The following is a 20,895-nucleotide window of genomic DNA, read 5'->3' as shown; positions in this document are numbered from 1 at the left end:
GATTTTTTTCATTTATTTGTGGATGATAACGTCCTTGAGTTAATTGTGCAGCAAACAAATTTGTACGCCACACAGTTTGCTGTACAAAAGCCCACGTCTATTTATGTAAGACGGTGGACCCCCACAAGTGTCCCTGAAATAAAAAAAAATTTGGGTCTTACCCTGGACATGGGCATTGTAAAAAAAACCTCTGTCTGATCCTATTGGGCTGCGAGTACTGTCCACTCAACCCCTGTGTTTGCAGCAGTTATGTCCCGTAACCGCTATGAAGTCCTAATGCGGTTCATGCATTTTTCTGACAATTCCCAAGTCCCCCCCAGAACTGACCCAGCCTTCGACCGCCTAAATAAATTGAGACCCCTTATTTCCCTCTTTACAGATTTATTCTTGAAATTATATACCCCTGAGAAAAAATTATCCGTTGATGAGTCCCTTTTTAGTTTTAAAGGCCGCCTTTCCTTCCGTCAATATATTCCCTCCAAGCGTGCCAGATATGGGGTAAAATTGTATAAGGTGTGCGAGAGCACAACCAGCTACACCTGTGGTCTGTCTATTTATGAGGGCAGAGACTCCCAACTTAACCCCCCCAGGCTGCCCCGAAAATCTTGGGACATCGGGAAAAATTGTGTGGGATTTATTGGCGTCATTCCTGCACAAAGGGTACCATGTGTACACAGATAATTTTTATACCAGTATACCCCTTTATAAATCCCTCCATGCTGCAAACACAGGGGCTTGTGGGACAGTCCGCAAAAATAGAGTTGGATACCCACATCCACTGGTCTCCAAACGTTTGGAGAAAGGAACATCCTTCGCCCTCGCAAGTGACCAGCTGCTTGCTGTGAAGTGGAAGGACAGGAGGGATGTCTACATGCTGACCACCTTGCATGCAGACACCACAGTGGCAGTTAGGGAGAGGGGGCTACAGCGGACAAGCACAAACCAGTCTGTATGACAGACTACAATAAATTTATGGGAGGTGTAGACCTCTCGGACCAGGCGCTTCACCCCTACCTGGTGAAGCGAAAAAACAGGGCCTGGTATAAAAAGGTAGCAATCTACCTCATCCAGATTGCTACCTACAATAGTTTTATTTTATTTAAAAAGTCCCAGGGAAACCTCAACTTCCTCGAGTACCAGGAGAAGGTGATTGAGAGTCTCCTGTTTGAGTCCCCCGCACCTAGGCAAGCCTTTGAATCGGAGGATGTTCGAAGGCTTTCAGAACGCCATTTCCCTCACCCTGTCCCTGCCACTACCAGCAAAACTTATCCACAGAAAAGATGCCGGGTGTGTAGAAAACATGGAAGGAGGAGGGACACCCAGATTTACTGCTCTAGTTGCCCATCACAACCAGGCCTCTGTAATTACCCCTGCTTTGAAACATACCATACGGTTGCGAATTATTAATTTTATTTAATACCAAAAAATACCAAAAAAGAACGGGGGGGGGGGGGGGGGTTCAGGAATTCAATTTATTCTCATTTTCTGTTTAGTTTGTGGGCTTTCCAGGGAGGGAGGGATCCCTTTGGGATGGGTCGTGGAGCCAATTTTTCTTTTCCAGCCATTGGAATTAATTTTACCTTTTCTGATATGTTTCCTTACATTTTGGAGTGTACATCTTCATTTTCATGTGCTCTGTAGAAAAAAAATCTGTCTTTAAATTGACACTTTTGTGTAAAAAATGAAAATTCCATATTTTTTCACCTTCTTAGCTTTAATTTCTACAAAAAACTAGGTGGTCTAAATGCTCACTACACCCCTAGATGAATACCTTAGGGGGTCTAGATTTCAAAATGGGGTCCAAAAGGACGGAGAAAGCCTCAATATATATCCTGTCTAAAAAACGTTGAAGGGAAGGTAGTCATTGACCCGGCAGGCATTAGCGAGATAGTAGGCCAATATTATGAGGCATTATATAAAGATCATTCCTCAACATCACTAGTGGATACTCTCTTAGATAGGGTGGAGTTGCCCACGGTGACATCGGAACAGCTTCTGAAACTGAACGCGGATGTGACCGTGGAGGAACTCCAGCTGGTCATCAGGGGTCTGAAGAACGCAAAAGCTCCAGGGCCTGATGGCTTCACGGGAGAATATTTTAAGATATTAATCGCGCAGATCTCCCCAATAATGGTACAGCTTTATAATGATGTATTGAAGGGCAAATCCCATCCAGATAAAGACAATGTATCTTACATTAAACTCCTGCCTAAACCAGGGAAAGACCCCCTTATGCCTAGTTCGTATAGACCTATATCCCTAATAAACGTAGACACAAAGATCCTATCAAAAATCGTTGCGGACAGGCTAGCTTCTTTTTTACCATCTTTGATAGGTGATGAACAAGTGGGGTTTGTCCAGGGCCGTTCAGCGGTCAAAAATATTCGGACAGTTTTAGCAGTTCTGGATAGGGTTAGGAATGACCCTCAGCCAGGGGAACATCCAGCCATGCTCACCTTAGACGCAGAAAAAGCTTTTGATAACGTAAGGTGGGCATGGCTGGAGGCGGTACTGGACAGATTGGGATTTGAAGGGGCTTTTAGGACATTTATTACAAATTTATACAATAACCCAAAAGCAAGGGTATACACCCAGGGCTATCTTTCCAAACCGTTTAAATTGGAAAAGGGTACAAGACAGGGGTGCCCGCTTTCTCCCTTGCTTTTCAACCTAGCGCTTGAACCCCTATCGCGGCTTCTTTGCTCGTCAGATTTATACACGGGTGTTGAGGTAGGAACCAAACAAGTGAAGGCGGCGCTCTTTGCCGATGATGTGGTGTTATTTTTGGCCAGACCGGGGGAGCACATCCCAGTTGTATTCGAGGCTTTAGAGGCTTTTGGAAGCTACTCAGGTTATAAGGTTAATATTTCCAAATGTGAACTCCTACCTTTGGTGCCCATGAATAATATCTTACAAAAGGTAAAAAGGGATCAAGGAATTAGTATAGCCAAGTCTAGCATAACATACCTTGGGGTGAAAATAGGGAGGGACCCACACTCTTTATACCAATTAAATTTCCCACCGTTACTGTCCCGCATAGGAGCCGATCTGGATAGATGGCAAGGTCTGCCCCTCTCCCTGATGGGAAGATGCTGCTTGGTGAAGATGATGAGAGTCGCTAGATTATTATATCGAATGCAGACTATTCCATTGTTACTAAGACATGATGATGTCAAATTACTGGAAAGCAAATTTGTGCGGTTTATATGGCAAAGTAAGAGACCGAGAATTGCTCTGGGCAAACTGAAATTGAGAAGGGAGGTAGGGGGAATCAACTTTCCGGACGTTAGGGGTTATAATATTGCGTGTAATAGCAGATACATATTGGATTGGGCAAATCAGACTTCTTATTATACAAATCTCAGCTTGGAGAAGCAGTTAGCAAAACCTTGGGACCTGATGGCATTATTACATACTACTATACCTAACCTACCGGGATCAATTAAAAAGTCATTATTATTAAGAGATACTATTATAGTATGGAAAATTCTGAGGAAGATGTATGATTTGCCCTATCGAATATCTAAACATCTCCCAATTGCAGCCAATCCTAGTTTTGAGCCAGGAAGGAATAGCAAAGGTATAGCAATATGGTTAAGTAAAGGGATAAGGAAAATGGGTGATTTATTCCATGAGACAGAACCCAGATGGAAAACGCAGGAGGAAATGAAGGAGAGGTGGGGATTGCAAGGTCTAACTTTTCTATCGTACATGCAACTTATGTCCTATGGCAAAGGACTGTGTAAGGATCTAACAAAAGAATGGAGTGCAAATGAATTTGACAGACTCCTGCGGTTAAAAGTTAGACCGACAATTTCACTTCTTTATCAATCCTTAAGAAATAAATGGGAGAGAATTGACCCCAAGAAAATGTTTAGGAAGTGGGAAATACTATTGGAGGTTAAGGATGTGCATCAGTTGGTTTGGGCAGGCATAGGGGCGTTACATCAGGCTGTTCCAGATGAAAATTGGCGTGAGACCCACTTCAAAATTTTGCATCACGCATTATATGGTTTTGATGTCCCAAATGCAGGTACAAGACAAGACAGATTGGTAGCATGCCCAAAATGTGATTCTCCTAGATCGGATCTATACCATGGATTATGGAGCTGTCCGAGATTGAAGTCATATTGGGATGGAGTCTCGGATCTTCTGAAAAAGTGTGGTAGGAACGAGACGGAAATCACTCCTGCAATGGTGATCTTACATATCCAATACAATAAGGAGGACCAGTCCGATTGCTACACAACGGCATCTCTTTCGCCACTGGAGCACAAGATTGTGCTAGGGGCCAAAAAATGTTTGTTAAGTCTATGGCTTCAATCTCAGATCCCCTCTGTTTCTATGGTCACCTCGCGTCTCAGACGTGTATTTCATCTAGAATGGCTGGAAGCGATACAACAAAAAGAGGTTAGAGGGAAAAAATTATATTTAACATGGCGCAAATTTATTCTGGGTCATATTGATCAAGGAGAACACAACCGGATTATGTCTCCTTTTAAATTGACAGAGTGGTATATGCTAGAAGACCTAAAGGATAGACTGGGAGTTTTGAAAGTGACATAGGTATTACCAAGAACTTATATAGTAATGTGAAGCCAGGTAAGGCGCTAAAGCTGATGCTGGGAAGGGTGGGGGGAAGGGGGGAAATGTTACATTATGTTAATTTATGTTAATATTCCAGAGATGTAACATGCTGATCTATCTATGTCAAAGTCATCTTCATGTATGCAATGGTATGATGTCAAATTGTTACTTTTTTGGATTGGGAGAAAAACAATAAAAAAACTATATTTCAAAAAAAAAAAAATGGGGTCCATTATGGGGGTTTTCTATTGTTTTGGCAGCTCAACGCCATTACAAGTGTGCAATGGGGCCTGAACCATTTTGAAGCAAATTTTGTGTTCTGAAAACAACTGGGTGTTCCTTTATGTTTGGGCCCTGCCGTTTGTCAAGACATAAGATTAGGGCCACAATGGGGGTATTTCTGAAGACAGGGGAAACGGGGTGATACATTTTGGAGTGTACATCTTCATTTTCATGTGCTCTGTAGAGAAAAATGAAAAATATATTTTTTCGCCTGCTTTGCATAAATTTCTACAAAAAACTAGGGGGTCTAAATGCTCACTACACCCCTAGATGAATACCTTAGGGGGTCTAGTTTTCAAAATGGGGTCCATTATGGGGGTTTTCTATTGTTTTGGCAGCTCAACGCCATTACAAGTGTACAATGGGGCCTGAACCATTTTCAAGCAAATTTTGTGTTCTGAAAACAACTGGGTGTTCCTTTATGTTTGGGCCCTGCCGTTTGTCAAGACATAACACCCATAGATAAATACGTTAAGGGGCCTAGTTTTTAAAATGGGTTCACTTTTGGGGGGGTTCTATTATTCTGACACTTATAAGCCTCTGCAAACTTGGCTTGTTGCAGGAAAAAATATGTACTTCAAAAATGTTAAAATTTACGTTAAAATGTAAAGTCTCCTAAATAAAAAAATAAAAAGTTAAAAATTTTTGTGAGTGCAGCCAAAATAAAGTAAAGATGTGGAAATATATTTCTGATAAAAAAATATTGAATAGTATTTATGTATGTATTTGAAATATTGCAGTTGAAAATAGGAAAATGTGCCAATTTTTACAAATTTTCATAAATTTTCACTTTTTTAATAAAGATACGCATATTTTATCGGTAGAATTTTACCACCTAAGTAAAATACAATATGTGACGAGAAAACAATGTCCGAATTACTTTGATGTGCAAAACCGTTACAAAGTTATTCTAAGCTAAAATGACACGTCAGATTTCCAAAATTTGGCTTGGTCATTAAGGCCCAAACAGGCTTGGTCACTAAGGGGTTAACGGTCATAGTTTCCTGTTGCAAAAACCAGCAGTAGCCCCCCATCATGTTGGGATTCTCCATTGTAGAAATATCTTTATGGAACCGCTCTCCATGTTCGTCACTTACGTGTCCCAAATTGGGTGGGAAAAAGTCAAGATGGGAATGTAAGAAATGTACTTTCAATGACATTCGGCAGCCACGTTGTTCATATGCTGTAAGCATGTTGTCTACTAATTCAGCATAGTTTGCATCTTGTCTGTTCCCAAGGAAGTTCTGCACTACTAGCACAAATGCATCCCAAGCTGCAAGACGCACTCGCTTTGTCAGATTCTTGCTCTGATCATAAGTAGTGTATTTGCCACATATGTAGCAGAAATTGTCTGGATTGTTAACACATTTGCGTTTATCCATCTTAAGTTTCAAAACTGATAGCACTATAACAGATCACTTTATCAAAATCTGTCCAGCTTGCCTTATATACTTACTGCTTACATCAGCTTGAGTGCGTCCGAACAGGTCTGGACATGTCCATTGGAATATCTCCAATATAATGCATTAATATTATAACTGAATAGGCTTTGCAGGTATAACTTAACCCTTTAAGGACCATAGCCTCCAGGATTCTGCTATTTTAAATAGCAGAGAACCGCGGCACATGAATGCAATCAGGCATAAGGCTGATTGCATAAATTTTCCCTTTCAGATGCCGTGGTCAAATGTGACCATGGCATCTGTGCAGTCCGGAAGCGGAAGTCGCGCACTTACGCTCCGGTAACAGCGTTCCCCGGCTGAGATCGGGGAACCTGTTACATTGATCTAATAGGCTGAAGCCTCAAGTAGGCTTTGGTGCCTATTAGATGACTATACCAATACAGGCCACTAGGTGGCAGCATTGTATTGGTATAGTGCAAATGAAGTGTTTAATGGTGTCTATATAGACATCAATGAACGCAAAAGGCAATCTAATGATTGCCAGTTAATGTCACCCAAGATGACTTAAAAAAAGTTTAAAAAAAGTTTTTGCAAATAAAAAAACCTTAAAGTTCAAATCGCCCCCTTTCCTTAAAATAAAAATAAATGATAAAAAAATAAACATCATGGGCATTGCCGCATGCAAAAATGTGCATACTATTAAAATATAACAATATTAATGGCATACGGTAAATGGCGTAAAGGGAAAAAATAAAAACACAAATTGGTTTGTCACTTCAACTACCCAATAATTTTTTATAAAAAGTGATCAAAAAGTTGCACACACTTCAAATCGGTATCACTGAAAAGAACAGATCGTCTCTCAAAGAACGAGCCCTCACACAGCCCCGTACACATAACTACAAAAAAGTTATAGGGGTCAGAATATGGTTATAAAATTATTATTTTTTTCCTTCAAAGGTTTAAAAAAATAATTCAGTGTTAAAACGCAAGAAAAATTATCCAAGTGTGGTAACCGTACTGACCTGGAGAATAAAGATAACAGGTAAATTTTACCGCATAGTGTACAGTGTAAAAAAATAAAAAATAAAAACTTTTATCAGAATTGTGTTTTTTTCCCAATTATACCCCATTTGGAATTTTTTTCCATTAGAAAGTACAACTTGTCCCGCAAAAAATAAGCCCTCATAAGGCTATGTGAATGGAAAAATAAAAAAGTTAGGACTATGGGAAGACGGGGAGTGAAAAAGGAAAACGCAAAAATGGAAAATCCCAGGGTCCTTAAGGGTTTAAAATCTAGACGTGTCAGGCAAATTCCGAGTTCATATTTGGAATCTGCGCGCTCATTTTAGTATAAATCACATGTTTTTCTCTCAGTAGCAAAATCATTGTTGCGCGGTGTTATCACACATTTTATTACATTACAGGTTTTTTTTCCTATAAAATTAAGGCTTCTTTTACACTTGCGTTTACATTTTCCGGTATTGAGATCCGGCAGCCAGATCTGTTCATAATAGATGCAGCTAGTTGTATTATCAGTAACGGAAGCGTTTGTGCTGATCCCTGCTGGATCAGGCAAAAACGCAAATGTGAAAGTAGCCTAACACATATTAAAAATTATTCCTTTATTATGTTGATGTATTTTGAAGGAGCCATGGAATGGGGAGCAAAACAGCATGACCCACAATGCAAGTCAATGGGGACGGATCCGTTTTTCCGTCATTGCTATGTTAAAGATAATACAACCAGATCTGTTCATAATAGATGCAGCTAGTTGTATTATCAGTAACGGAAGCGTTTGTGCTGATCCCTGCTGGATCAGGCAAAAACGCAAATGTGAAAGTAGCCTAACACATATTAAAAATTATTCCTTTATTATGTTGATGTATTTTGAAGGAGCCATGATGCCTACATTGTAACAGGGGTGCAGGACAGCATTGAAGGGAACACAGCACTTGTATGAGTGCCATGGCTCCTTAAAACAGCTGATCGGTGGGGAAGCACAGAATTGAACTCCCATCTATCTGATATTGATGACCTAAGAAAAAATAATAATAACTTTTGTATAGATAATTATACTCCCGGAGTCAAGAGCACAAACACAAATTCCCTTAGGAGAGTATTATATAGGGAGCTAAAACATAACCTTTACTTTAATAATTAATAAAACATAGCGCCACAATCAGTAGACGATGTACATATATAGTATTTAAAAGATATTTGAACGATCTTACCAAATTCAGGTGTACCCCACACGACAGCCCCAGCGTGGTTTTGAGGCTCAGAATGTCTTATCGGGTACTTTGGTATTGTCACTAAGTGCTTCGATGTAGAGACACGGCAGGAGACCGATCTCTCTAATTATGCCTGGATATAGGGAAGGGACATTGCTAATGACGCCCTGCCTGTCTATACTGAGTACTTGCCCCGCAAGGGGCGACCCCATCCGGATACCTGACCCTATAATGGGACGGTATCCCTATTGTGCCCTAGAGGATAGTTTCCGAGGTGTCACGTTTCAAATCATATATCATCAGGGGAGGTAATCCAATAAGGTGAAAACAACCATCCTAAAAAAGGATACATTGGTATAAGGAACAACTCAAAACATTACATTGAGAACACATTAACCACTTAAGGACCACAGGTTTATACCCCCTTAGTGACCAGGCCCTTTTTTACAAATCGGCACTCCACAACTTTACCGGTTTATTGCTCGGTCATGCAACTTACCACCCAAATGAATTTTACCTCCTTTTCTTCTCACTAATAGAGCTTTCATTTGGTGGTATTTCATTGCTGCTGACATTTTTACATTTTTTGTTATTAATCGAAATTTACAGATTTGTTTGCAAAAAAATGACATTTTTCACTTTCAGTTGTAAAATTTTTGCAAAAAAAACTACATCCATATATAAATTTTTCTCTAAATTTATTGCTCTACATGTCTTTGATAAAAAAAAATGTTTGGGTAAAAAAAAAAATGGTTTGGGTAAAAGTTATAGCGTTTACAAACTATGGTACAAAAATGTGAATTTCCGCTTTTTGAAGCAGCTCTGACTTTCTGAGCACCTGTCATGTTTCCTGAGGTTCTACAATGGCCAGACAGTACAAACACCCCACAAATGACCCCATTTCGGAAAGTAGACACCCTAAGGTATTCGCTGATGGGCATAGTGAGTTCATAGAACTTTTTATTTTTTGTCACAAGTTAGCGGAAAATGATGATTTTTTTTTTCTTACAAAGTCTCATATTCCACTAACTTGTGACAAAAAATAAAAACTTCCATGAACTCACTATGCCCATCACGAAATACCTGGGCGTGTCTTCTTTCCAAAATGGGGTCACTTGTGGGGTAGTTATACTGCCCTGGCATTTTAGGGGCCCGAATGCGTGAGAAGTAGTTTGAAATCAAAATCTGTAAAAAATGGCCGGTGAAATCCGAAAGGTGCTCTTTGGAATGTGGGCCCCTCTGCCCACCTAGGCTGCAAAAAAGTGTCACACATGTGGTATTGCCGTACTCAGGAGAAGTTGGGCAATGTGTTTTGGGGTGTCATTTTACATATACCCATGCTGGGTGAGATAAATATCTCGGCAAAAGACAACTTTTCCAATTTTTTTGTACAAAGTTGGCATTTGACCGAGATATTTCTCTCACCCAGCATGGGTATATGTAAAAAGACACCCCAAAACACATTCCCCAACTTCTCCTGAGTACGGCGATACCAGATGTGTGACACTTTTTTGCAGCCTAGATGCGCAAAGGGGCCCACATTCCTTTTATGAGGGCATTTTTAGACATTTGGATCCCAGACTTCTTCTCACGCTTTAGGGCCCCTAAAATGCCAGGGCAGTATAAATACCCCACATGTGACCCCATTTTGGAAAGAAGACACCCCAAGGTATTCAATGAGGGGCATGGTTAAGCAACATTCAAGTATCATTTGCCCATTGTGTGTATTCGTTTGTAGGTGCCGCAATGTGACCTTCATGCACTTATTGTAATATTGCACTTGCTTTTGCACTTACAGCTCTTGTTCTCTCCCCCCATTCAGATGTCCGTATGTGTTTTGCGGATCCGATCCATGTATCAGTGGATCCGTAAAAATCATACGGACGTCTGAATGGAGCCTTACAGGGGGGTGATCAATGACAGGGGGGTGATCAGGGAGTCTATATGGGGTGATCACCCCGTCATTGATCACCCCCCTGTAAGGCTCCATTCAGACGTCCGTATGTGTTTTGCGGATCCGATCCATGTATCAGTGTACGGATACATGGATCGGATCCGCAAAACACATACGGACATCTGAATGGAGCCGTACAGGGGGGTGATCAATGACAGGGGGTGATCAGGGAGTCTATATGGGGTGATCACCCCCCTGTCATTGATCACCCCCCTGTAAGGCTCCATTCAGACGTCCGTATGTTTTTTACGGATCCACGGATACATGGATCGGATCCGCAAAACACATACGGACATCTGAATGGAGCCTTACAGGGGGGTGATCAATGACAGGGGGGTGATCAATGACAGGGGGGTGATCAGGGAGTCTATATGGGGTGATCACCCCCCTGTCATTGATCACCCCCCTGTAAGGCTCCATTCAGATGTCCGTATGTGTTTTGCGGATCCGATCCATGTATTAGTGGATCCGTAAAAATCATACGGACGTCTGAATGGAGCCTTACAGGGGGGTGATCAATGACAGGGGGGTGATCAGGGAGTCTATATGGGGTGATCACCCCCGTCATTGATCACCCCCCTGTAAGGCTCCATTCAGACGTCCGTATGTGTTTTTCGGATCCGATCCATGTATCAGTGGATCCGTAAAAATCATACGGACGTCTGAATGGAGCCTTACAGGGGGGTGATCAATGACAGGGGGATGATCAGGGAGTCTATATGGGGTGATCACCCCCGTCATTGATCACCCCCCTGTAAGGCTCTATTCAGACGTCCGTATGTGTTTTGCGGATCCGATCCATGTATCAGTGGATCCGTAAAAATCATACGGACGTCTGAATGGAGCCTTACAAGGGGGTGATCAATGACAGGGGGGTGATCAATGACAGGGGTATGATCAATGACAGGGGGGTGATCAGGGAGTCTATATGGGGTGATCACCCCCATCATTGATCACCCCCCTGTAAGGCTCCATTCAGGCGTCCGTATGTGTTTTGCGGATCTGATCCATGTATCAGTGGATCCGTAAAAATCATACGGACGTCTGAATAGAGCCTTACAGGGGGGTGATCAATGACAGGGGGGTGATCAATGACAGGGGGGTGATCAGGGAGTCTATATGGGGTGATCACCCCCGTCATTGATCACCCCCCTGTAAGGCTCCATTCAGACGTACGTATGTGTTTTGCGGATCCGATCCATGTATCAGTGGATCCGTAAAAATCATACGGACGTCTGAATGGAGCCTTACAAGGGGGTGATCAGTGACAGGGGGGTGATCAATGACAGGGGGGTGATCAGGGAGTCTATATGGGGTGATCAGGGGTGATCAGGGGTTAATAAGTGACAGGGGGGGGGTGTAGTGTAGTGGTGTTTGGTGCTACTTATTACTGAGCTGCCTGTGTCCTCTGGTGGTCGATCCAAGCAAAAGGGACCACCAGAGGACCAGGTAGCAGGTATATTAGACGCTGTTATCAAAACAGCGTCTAATATACCTGTTAGGGGTTAAAAAAAATCGCATCTCCAGCCTGCCAGTGAACGATCGCCGCTGGCAGGCTGAAGATCCACTCGCTTACCTTCCGATCCTGTGAACGCGCGCGCCTGTGTGCGCGCGTTCACAGGAAATCTCGGCTCACGCGAGATGACGCCAATCGGCGTTAGTGTGACCTGGGAGCGCCGCAGCAATGACGCCTTTCGGCGTTAGCTTGTCGGCAGGTGGTTAATACTGGACCAAAAGAGGGGCCTACCTTAGATCAGTGGATCAAAAAGAATAAATGTAAGGGACATCAGTGATTCCTTTGACGCGGTGCTCCCCGCATAAAAGCTTGGGGACACCGGAGGAGCAGCTACATATAACCCGACAGCTGCACGCTGGTTGAGCCTGTGAGGCGCCATGTTTATACCGGCAATGCACTCCCTGGATCCCTGAAGGCACGCCCTCTAGGGCACAATAGGGATACCGTCCCAATCTATGGTCAGGTTTCCAGACGGGTCACCCCTTGCGGGGCAAGTACTCTGTATAGACAGGCAGGGCGTCATTAGCAATGTTCCTTCCCTATAGCCAGAGATAATTAGAGAGATTGGTCTCCTGCCGTGTCTCTACATCGAAGCACTTAGTGACAATACCAAGGCACCCGATAAGACATTCTGAGCCTCAAAACCACGCTGGTGCTGTCGTGTGGGGTACGCCTGAATTTGGTTAGATCGTTCAAATATCTTTTAAATACTATATATGTACATCGTCTACTGATTGTGGCGCTACGTTTTATTAATTATTATAAGTAAAGGTTATGTTTTAGCTCCCTATATAATACTCTCCTAAGGGAATTTGTGTTTGTACTGATGACCTATCCTGAGGAGAGGTCATCAATATTATGAAAACTGACAACTCTTTCAAACTAAGATACTCCTAAGGGGCTGGCGCTTTGCTAAGATACAGCCACACTCCATCTAACAGCAGGGCTACAAATGGAAAGCGAGACCCTATGACTTGCGTTTGTTTGCTCCATCTAAGGGGCCTATGAGAGGGGCGTTATGCCACATCATTGACTTGCCCACCATATACTGTCACGTGACCACAGGCCTGTGGGGGCCGATGGAGCCCAAACCTGAAAAAAGTATCAAGTAGCTTGTTTATTGCAGTTATATTCATGGCTATATATTTTAACATGACTGCACAACCCCTTTAATGGTTGACAGGTTTCCTGTATAAGTTTACATACATCGATAGCCATTAATCACTGAATAGGACAACAAACTGGACTTTTAAGGCTCAGAAAGAGCATAGATTTCGGTCAGTGGTTTACAAATTTTGCTGAAGCTTTCCACACAAATCTATACATCAATCTACCCAGCTCCTTCTGCTCTGTGACATGCTGTCTACAGAAAGGACTGCACTTTCAATATGACAGGTTCCCTTTAAGAGCCTTCTGGAAAAGTCACATCCCTGTCACTTAAAAGTGATTTGTCTGGCCATTCTACCATAAAAGCCTGATTAGTGGAGCGCTGCAGAGATGGTTGTCCTTCTGAAGGTTCTCATTGTCAGAGTGACAATCATTGGGTTCTAGGTCACCTCTTTGACCAGAGCCCTTCTTCCTTTATTACTCAATTTGGTTAGGGGTCAAGCTGCAGGAAGAGTTGTGTTTTTTTTTGGAACTTCTTCCATGTTGTTTGGAACCAGAGTACCAGAGGATCCTGTGGGCCCAGGCTCTGATGCCAAAATGGGCCCCAAATATCCAGGAGAAAAAAAACATTTGACTGCCTAAAGAGCCAATCACTTGCCACTAGGGTCGATTTCTTTGATTCAAAACCTGTTAGACATTAAAGGGGTTGTCCGGGTTCAGAGCTGAACCCGGACATACCCAGAATTTCACCCAGGCAGCCCTCCGATGCTTTCCCTTGCCCTGTGCTGGATCGCTTAGGGCAAGGGATTTTTTTATTTATAGCAACAGCATTGTTCCCGGTGACGTCACCGGCTCTGATGGGCGGGCTAAAGCCCATCAGTGCTGGTGACGTCACTAGGCTCACTGCTGGGCGGAAGCCTCCGTCTAGCAGTCCTTATGGAGCGCCCAGTACGTCACCGGAACTCCATAAAATGCCTTTGCCCTCCATAATATGCCTTTGATTCAGCGCAGGGCAAAGGAGAGCATCGGAGGATGAAATGCTCTGATGCTCATAACAGGGTGCTGCCTGGGTGAAATTCTGGGTATGTCCGGGTTCAGAGCTGAACCCCTTTAGTGATGATATTGGGGTTGGGCGCCGACATTGTTCGGAACCTTCAATTTTGTATCAATTTGTCTGTACTCATACACTCCAGACATGCTGAGTAAACTGATGAAGCAGTAGCTAGACACATATGCCCAAAGCATACTAGTGAAGGAAGCATAATAGCCCATTTCAAAGCAGCTCTGACATCAGACCGCAAGGGGGACGTCACGTAGGTTGGGTGTGATTACAGAGGTCATGACTCTGCAAAGCTCCAACACTGGGTAAGCTATTTGCATGTAATATTGCATGTGCCATTATTAAAGTTTTTTTTCTGTAGGATATGGTTGGAATACTGTTTAAAAGTCCTATAGCACCATGCCCCCAGTTTAATCATAAAAAAGCCGGACAGGTTCCCTTTGAGCATTTGAGCATCATAGCAAATAGTTTAAATGTATTCCATTTTTTGTCTTTGCCTTGAATACATTTGCACAAATTTCAACAAATTTGATTTTACTTTGTCCATTTTGGGTATTGCCTGTAAATTGCTGAGAAAAAAATACTGTTGATTTCTAGAATAAAAAGCCACATCTGTCTGAAAAATAATAATGTGATCACAATATGTGATAGTGTATGTTAAAAGGTATTGAAGATTAAATTGGGGGAACAGCAGAAATAACAGAAAAACAGTAAAATGTTTAATGTACTGGTTTTGAAATATTTAGTCGCCATCTAGTGGCTGTGACAATGTTTCAACAATGCATCATCTGTAGCAATTAAAGGGGTTATCCCACTTCAGCAAATGACATTTATCATGTAGACAAAGTTAACACCCGGCATTTACTAATGTACTGTCATTCTCCATATTGCCTCCTTTGCTGGCTTGATTAAATTTTCCATCCCGTTATACGCTGCTTGTTTCCAGGGGTTAGGATTACCCTGCAATCCAGCCTTATATGCGCAGCAAATCCCATCCTGGCCATCTCATATCTGCGCTGCAGTGGTGGCCGTAACCGCAGTGTATAATGCAATGGAACAATTCATTATTTTCTGATTGTAGATTTTTTTAATTCTATTTTTCATTCTATTTCCTTAATATGATTATGGGGGCAGCCATATTGCCTGAGCTGTTGTTAACAGCATTTAAGAATATGCTTTACAGCAGCCACATGAGCCATGAGTTTTCTAGATATACTCTGTGACCTGTGCAGAGGTCAGGAAGCAGAAGAAAAGCTTTCAGAAGGGTGGATCCTGTGTTATCTATACTGTATATAGGTGTCATTCTATACCTGCCTGTAATAATAAGCAGATAACTGAAGTAAAGTGATCTGTACAGAACAAGAAGTGGTGCCTATTATTAGGCTTAGTGGTCTAATATAGATATTGACATGAAAATTAAAAATAACCACCAAAAATAATAAAAAAAATATGTTTAACATAAAAACATTTAAACAATAGGTAATTTTCTGATGACACATTGCATTTAATTCATACCTTTGAAACTTCTGCAGCTTTACTATAACGCTATTTATAATGATATATGATGATAATAATAATAACTGCCATTTATAATGCGGGGCCCAAAACTGAAACTCGTATTCGAAATGTGGTCTTACAAGGGATGTAAAGAGGGCCTGTGCCTCCATGTGCCTCTGATTGTAGGCTCAAAGAGGTTATTATTTTTCTCATGGATTCCATGACAATCTGAAAAAATGTATATACTGTATATATGGCACAGTCCGTCACATGCTGTGAATTTGTTGTTAGGCTACTTTAACAAGCGTTTTTGCTGGATCCGGCAGGGTTCAGCAAAAACGCTTCCGTTACTGATAATACAACCATCTGCATCCGTTATGAACGGATCTGGTTGTCTTATCTTTAACATACCCAAGACGGATCCATCATGAACTCCATTGAAAGTCAATGGGGGACGGATCCGTTTTCTATTGTGTCAGATTGTGTCAGAGAAAACGGATCCGTCCCCATTGACTTGCATTGTGGGTCATGACGGATCCATTTTGCTCCGCATCCCAGGACGGAAAGCAAACCGCAGCATGATGCGGTTTGCTCACCGGTATGAGAACAGAACGGAATGCATTTTGGTGCATTCCGTTCTGTGCAGTTACAGTTTGTCCCCATTGACAATGAATGGGAACAAAACTGAAGCATTTTTTTTTCCGGTATTGAGACCCTACGACAGATCTCAATACCGGAAAATAAAAACACTAGTGTGAAAGTAGCCTTAATATGCTTTCACTTGTATTCTCTTAACTTTTGTACAATCCTATCTTTTTTTACAGGTGTCAAATGGTAACGAGAAGGACACAGATATGCACATTGAGGGTTCCCTAAGTGCCCGGGAGAAGGTTGGAGTGCAAGATTTTGTGCTGCTAGATTCCCACACCAGTGAGACCGCTTTCCTTGAAAACCTACGCAAACGGTTCCAGGAGAATCTTATCTATGTAATGTTTTTTTATACCTTGGTGGTGGTACCAGTGTCATGCAGCAATATATTCCTGTGGGATGAGGACTACTTGACATGAAAGAGGACAGGGAATATAATGGATTAGCAAAGGCTAATGTTATAGTCATACCTGGCAAATTTATTGCAGAAATTTCTGTACTGAAAATCATTCATCTGAAATGGTTTGCTTTGGTGTATCCAAATAGGTAGGGATCTGGCCTGCTAGCTTGGTGGCTTCCACAAAAGTCCAGTATGCAAGAAGAGTCCAAGGCACAGCCAGATATATATGTCAGTGCTTTATTGTGCAGCACAAAAGCAAATAGGCAGATTTTAGCACAAGTTTGAGGAAGACCTGCATGCTGTAACGTGGCTGTTATGTGCTTTTGTGCTCCATAATACATAGAAAATTTGTCTTACCTGTAATTATACTTTTCTCGAGTCTGCAGGAAGCACAGAGCGGGATATTATGTCACCTTGTCGCCACCCTAGGACCAGCCTACATAAATTACTAAATTAAGAATTAGCATAATTAATTGCTGGTGCTATATGAACACTTTCTTACAGCTCACTCATGTGTTAAAAAATAGACGAATGGCTCCAAAATTATTAGGAGGGTATGTATGTGCTGCCTTCAGACTCGAGGAAAGTAAAATTACAGGTAAGACACATTTTCTATTCCCTCATCGTCCTCAGGCAGCACAGAGCAGGATGTGAATAGCAAAAAAGAAAGGGAGGGTAAATTTTGCAGAATGACAATTAAGAGAAATATGGCCCTCTCTGCCCCAGGGGTGGAAGCTGAATGGGCAGATCAGGCTCTTACTGGAAAAGGAGACGACCCCGTCTACCATATAATAGAATTTGATTGGTTATTTGACCTTCCAAGAATGTAGAGTCTACATAATGAACGCCTGCACTTATTGCAGGCTCCAATTACATATTACTTACCACAGAAAACATTTCAATTAGGCTACATGCACACAAACGTGGTTTGGTTCCGCAGCCAAGCCGCATTTTTTGCGGCTCGGGTGCAGACCCATTCACTTCAATGGGGCTGCAAAAGATGCGTACAGCACTCCGTGTGCTGTCCGCATCTGTTGCTCCGTTGCGTAGCCCCACAAAAAAAATTGAACATTTCCTATTCTTGTCCGTTTTGTGGACAAGGATAGGCATTGTTACAATGGATCCGCAAAAAAAACGGATGCCACTACGGACGTCATCCATTTGCGGACCGCAAAACACATACAGTCGTGTGCATCTAGCCTACATTGCTTGAACTTGTTGCAGAGGACAAATCACATTGTGTAGTCTGAATTTAATGTAAGAAAAAAAATCTACAGTACCAACCATACTGAGCTTGCTGCCAGAAAACTCATGGAGAGCTATGTTATGTGCCTTATAACAGGCATAATCCAAGATAAAACCAAAGGCGGCTTGTGTAGACAACCTGCACCTGACATAATCAAGACACAATAAAACACATAAATGAGCTGTGAGAAATGGTTTATATAGCACCAGCAATAAATTATGCTAATTCTTAATTTAGTAATCTAGGTGGCCATGTTCTAGGGTGGAGACAAGGAGACAGAATATCCCGCTCTTTGCTGCCTGAGGACGATGAGGAAATGAAACATTTCGGCAACAAATCGGCTGCGTGTGAATATACCTTCACACACTAATTTGAGGCTGTTATCCCCCTTCTCCAGCACTGAAACAAGTAAAACCCTGTGCTGATATGGGGTCTATTTGCGGTATTTTCATGACCATAAGGCTACATTCACACGAACGTATTTTGTTTCCATGTCCGTTCCGTTTTTTTGATTGGATGAGGACCCATTAATTTCAATGGGTCCGCAAAAAATGCAGACAGCACACCGTGTGCTGTTCGCATCCGTATGTCCGTTCCGTAGCCCCACAAAAAATATAGAGCATGCCCTATTCTTGTCCGTTTTGCGGACAAGTATAGGCATTGTTACAGTGGATTCGCAAAAAAAAAACGGATGCAACACAGATGTCACACAGACGTCATCCGTATTTTTTGCGGAAACGCATTTTGCGGACAGCAAAATACATACAGTCGTGTGAATGTAGCCTAAAAGAATACTGCTATAATGAATAACATTCTTTTAATGAAACAATATATGAACATAAAAATAAAAATAAATGGAAGCATTGGATCTGCCATTTGTTGACACCAATGGCATCTAAAGGACCCCATTGACTATAATGAGGGCCATCTGGTTTGCATTACGGGTTCTGTGATTCTGCCGGATAAAATACAACTAGATGCTGCTGTATTTTGTCCTGCTTTTTTGCTGGAATCTGCAACAAAGGCTTCCAAAGGAACCTCTGCCGCAGATGTAAATCTAGCCTTACGGTGGTTTCACACATTTTGGAAAAATGCTGTTTTTGTAGTTTTTCTTGATGGGTTTTTTTTCACTTTTTTTGTCACAAAGTTCTAAATGAGATGTTAGCTGAAGGTCATTAGTGAAATATAAAACACATTAGAAACTGTACATATTTGTTTGTGGAATTTTTCTTCACTTTTTTTTGGGTCTGTGGTTTTTTACTAACAATGCGATATGATCTTGGGTTTCGGCACATCACTGTGCACATTACCACCACGGTAACACTGGGGACAGTAATTGGCTGCAATGGTCACATGATGTATCCTGGCACCTCACCACTGCTGTTTGTAACCAAACAGCAGCAGGAGAACCAGAACCCAGAACCAGACCCAAATTATTTTAAGCCATGTTAGTTTTTTATTTTAGATTTTCAGTTATCTTGGACAACCCATTTAGGGTCTAATTCAGATTCCCCAAGTGTACCCTGATGCAGTCAGCAACGTGCAGATAACATTTGAATGAAAAGAGTGTACTAATGGGCATCCTGATAGACCCACTTCTCTCTCTATATGAACAGAGTATTGTAAGTGGTAACTCATTGCTTATATGGGTTGTCAGGGAATACATAGAGGGTCGTTTATCAAACTGGTGTAAAGTAGAACTGGCTTAGTTGCCCATAGCAACCAATCAGATTCCACCTTTCATTTTCCAAAGGAGCTGTCAAAAATGAAAGTTGGAATCTGATTGACAGTCTGCCTCCCGACCTGAAAGGATCATAGTTACCTGCTCTCCACTGCTCTGGTCCTCCACTCTGGCTACCGAGTCTCCATCTTCCAGTAATAGGTTTGTTTTCTTCGTCCATGGCATGAGCATGGTCAACTGATTCTCTCCAACTAACCACTTAAAGGGGTTGTCTGGGTTCAGAGCTGAACCCGGACCTATCCCTATCTTCACCCCTTCAGCCCCCCTGATATTTGATACGATGCTCTTCTTTGCCCCACTCACAGCAAAAGCATTTTAATGAGATACGGTAATGTACTAGGCTCTCCATAGAGCCTTTGTTTACTTTGGTACACTGCTAGGCAGAGGCTTCCCTCCAGCATTGTTGCCGGTGACATCACTGGCTTTGATGGGCGAGCCTTAGCGCTGCCCTAGCTGTTTTACAGGCTAGGGCAGCGCTAAAGCACGCCCATAAATGCCGGTAAATCACCTGGCTCACTGCTAGATGGAAGCCTCCGTCTACCAGTCTCTATGGAGAGCCTAGTACATTACCGGATCTCATAAAAATGCCTTTTCCCGGAGCGGGGCAAAGAGGAGCATCGGAGCATGAAATGCTCTGATAATCATATCAGGAGGACTGGAGGGGTGAAGATAGGGATATGTCCAGGTTCAGCCCTGAACCTGGACAACCATTTTAAGCCAGCGCTGTGCTGAAGAGGATCAGGTGACCATGCCCATGCCAAGGAGGAAGAAAACGAACCACGGTCTGGAAGATGGATACGCAGGAGCCAGGACTGAGGACCGGAGCGGCGGGGAGCAAGAAACTATCACCCTTAAGTAAGGGAAGCAGACTGCTGGCAACTGTTAGATATTTTGCATTGCTGGACGACCCCTTTAAAAAGCCATTAAGGCATGGGCAGAGAACTGCATTTTTCTATTGATTCCCTGCTCTCTTTCCCAAAATGTGTTATCTTTTCATAGTATACCCTATGGGGCACAGTTACTAAGAACTATATACACCAGTCTTAGGGCTTATGCACACGACCAAATGTTTGGTCTGCATCCAATTTGCATTTATTGTGGATCAGATGCAAACCCATTTATTTCAATGGGGCCGCAAAAATGCAGTCAACACACTGTGTGCGGTCCACATCTGCACATCTGTTCCACAGCCCTGCAAAAAAGATAGAACATGTCCCATT

The 20,895-nt window shown here is 42.3% G+C and overlaps 1 protein-coding gene across 1 annotated transcript in view; it reads left to right on the top strand.

Annotated features, from left to right (window-relative positions):
* The first annotated feature begins 2,130 nt into the window (after nucleotides 1-2,130).
* The window catches only part of MYO1H (myosin IH), a 198,915-nt gene continuing 180,150 nt past the window's right edge, over nucleotides 2,131-20,895 (top strand). The window contains exons 1-2 of the mRNA XM_040419688.1: nucleotides 2,131-2,919; nucleotides 16,465-16,626. Coding sequence (XP_040275622.1) covers nucleotides 2,131-2,919; nucleotides 16,465-16,626 — 951 coding nt within the window. The remainder of the gene's footprint in view (nucleotides 2,920-16,464; nucleotides 16,627-20,895) is intronic.

Source organism: Bufo bufo, chromosome 2 (genome assembly GCF_905171765.1).
Source record: "Bufo bufo chromosome 2, aBufBuf1.1, whole genome shotgun sequence".
Lineage (NCBI taxonomy): Eukaryota > Metazoa > Chordata > Amphibia > Anura > Bufonidae > Bufo > Bufo bufo.
This window is presented reverse-complemented; position numbering and strand designations above follow the sequence as displayed.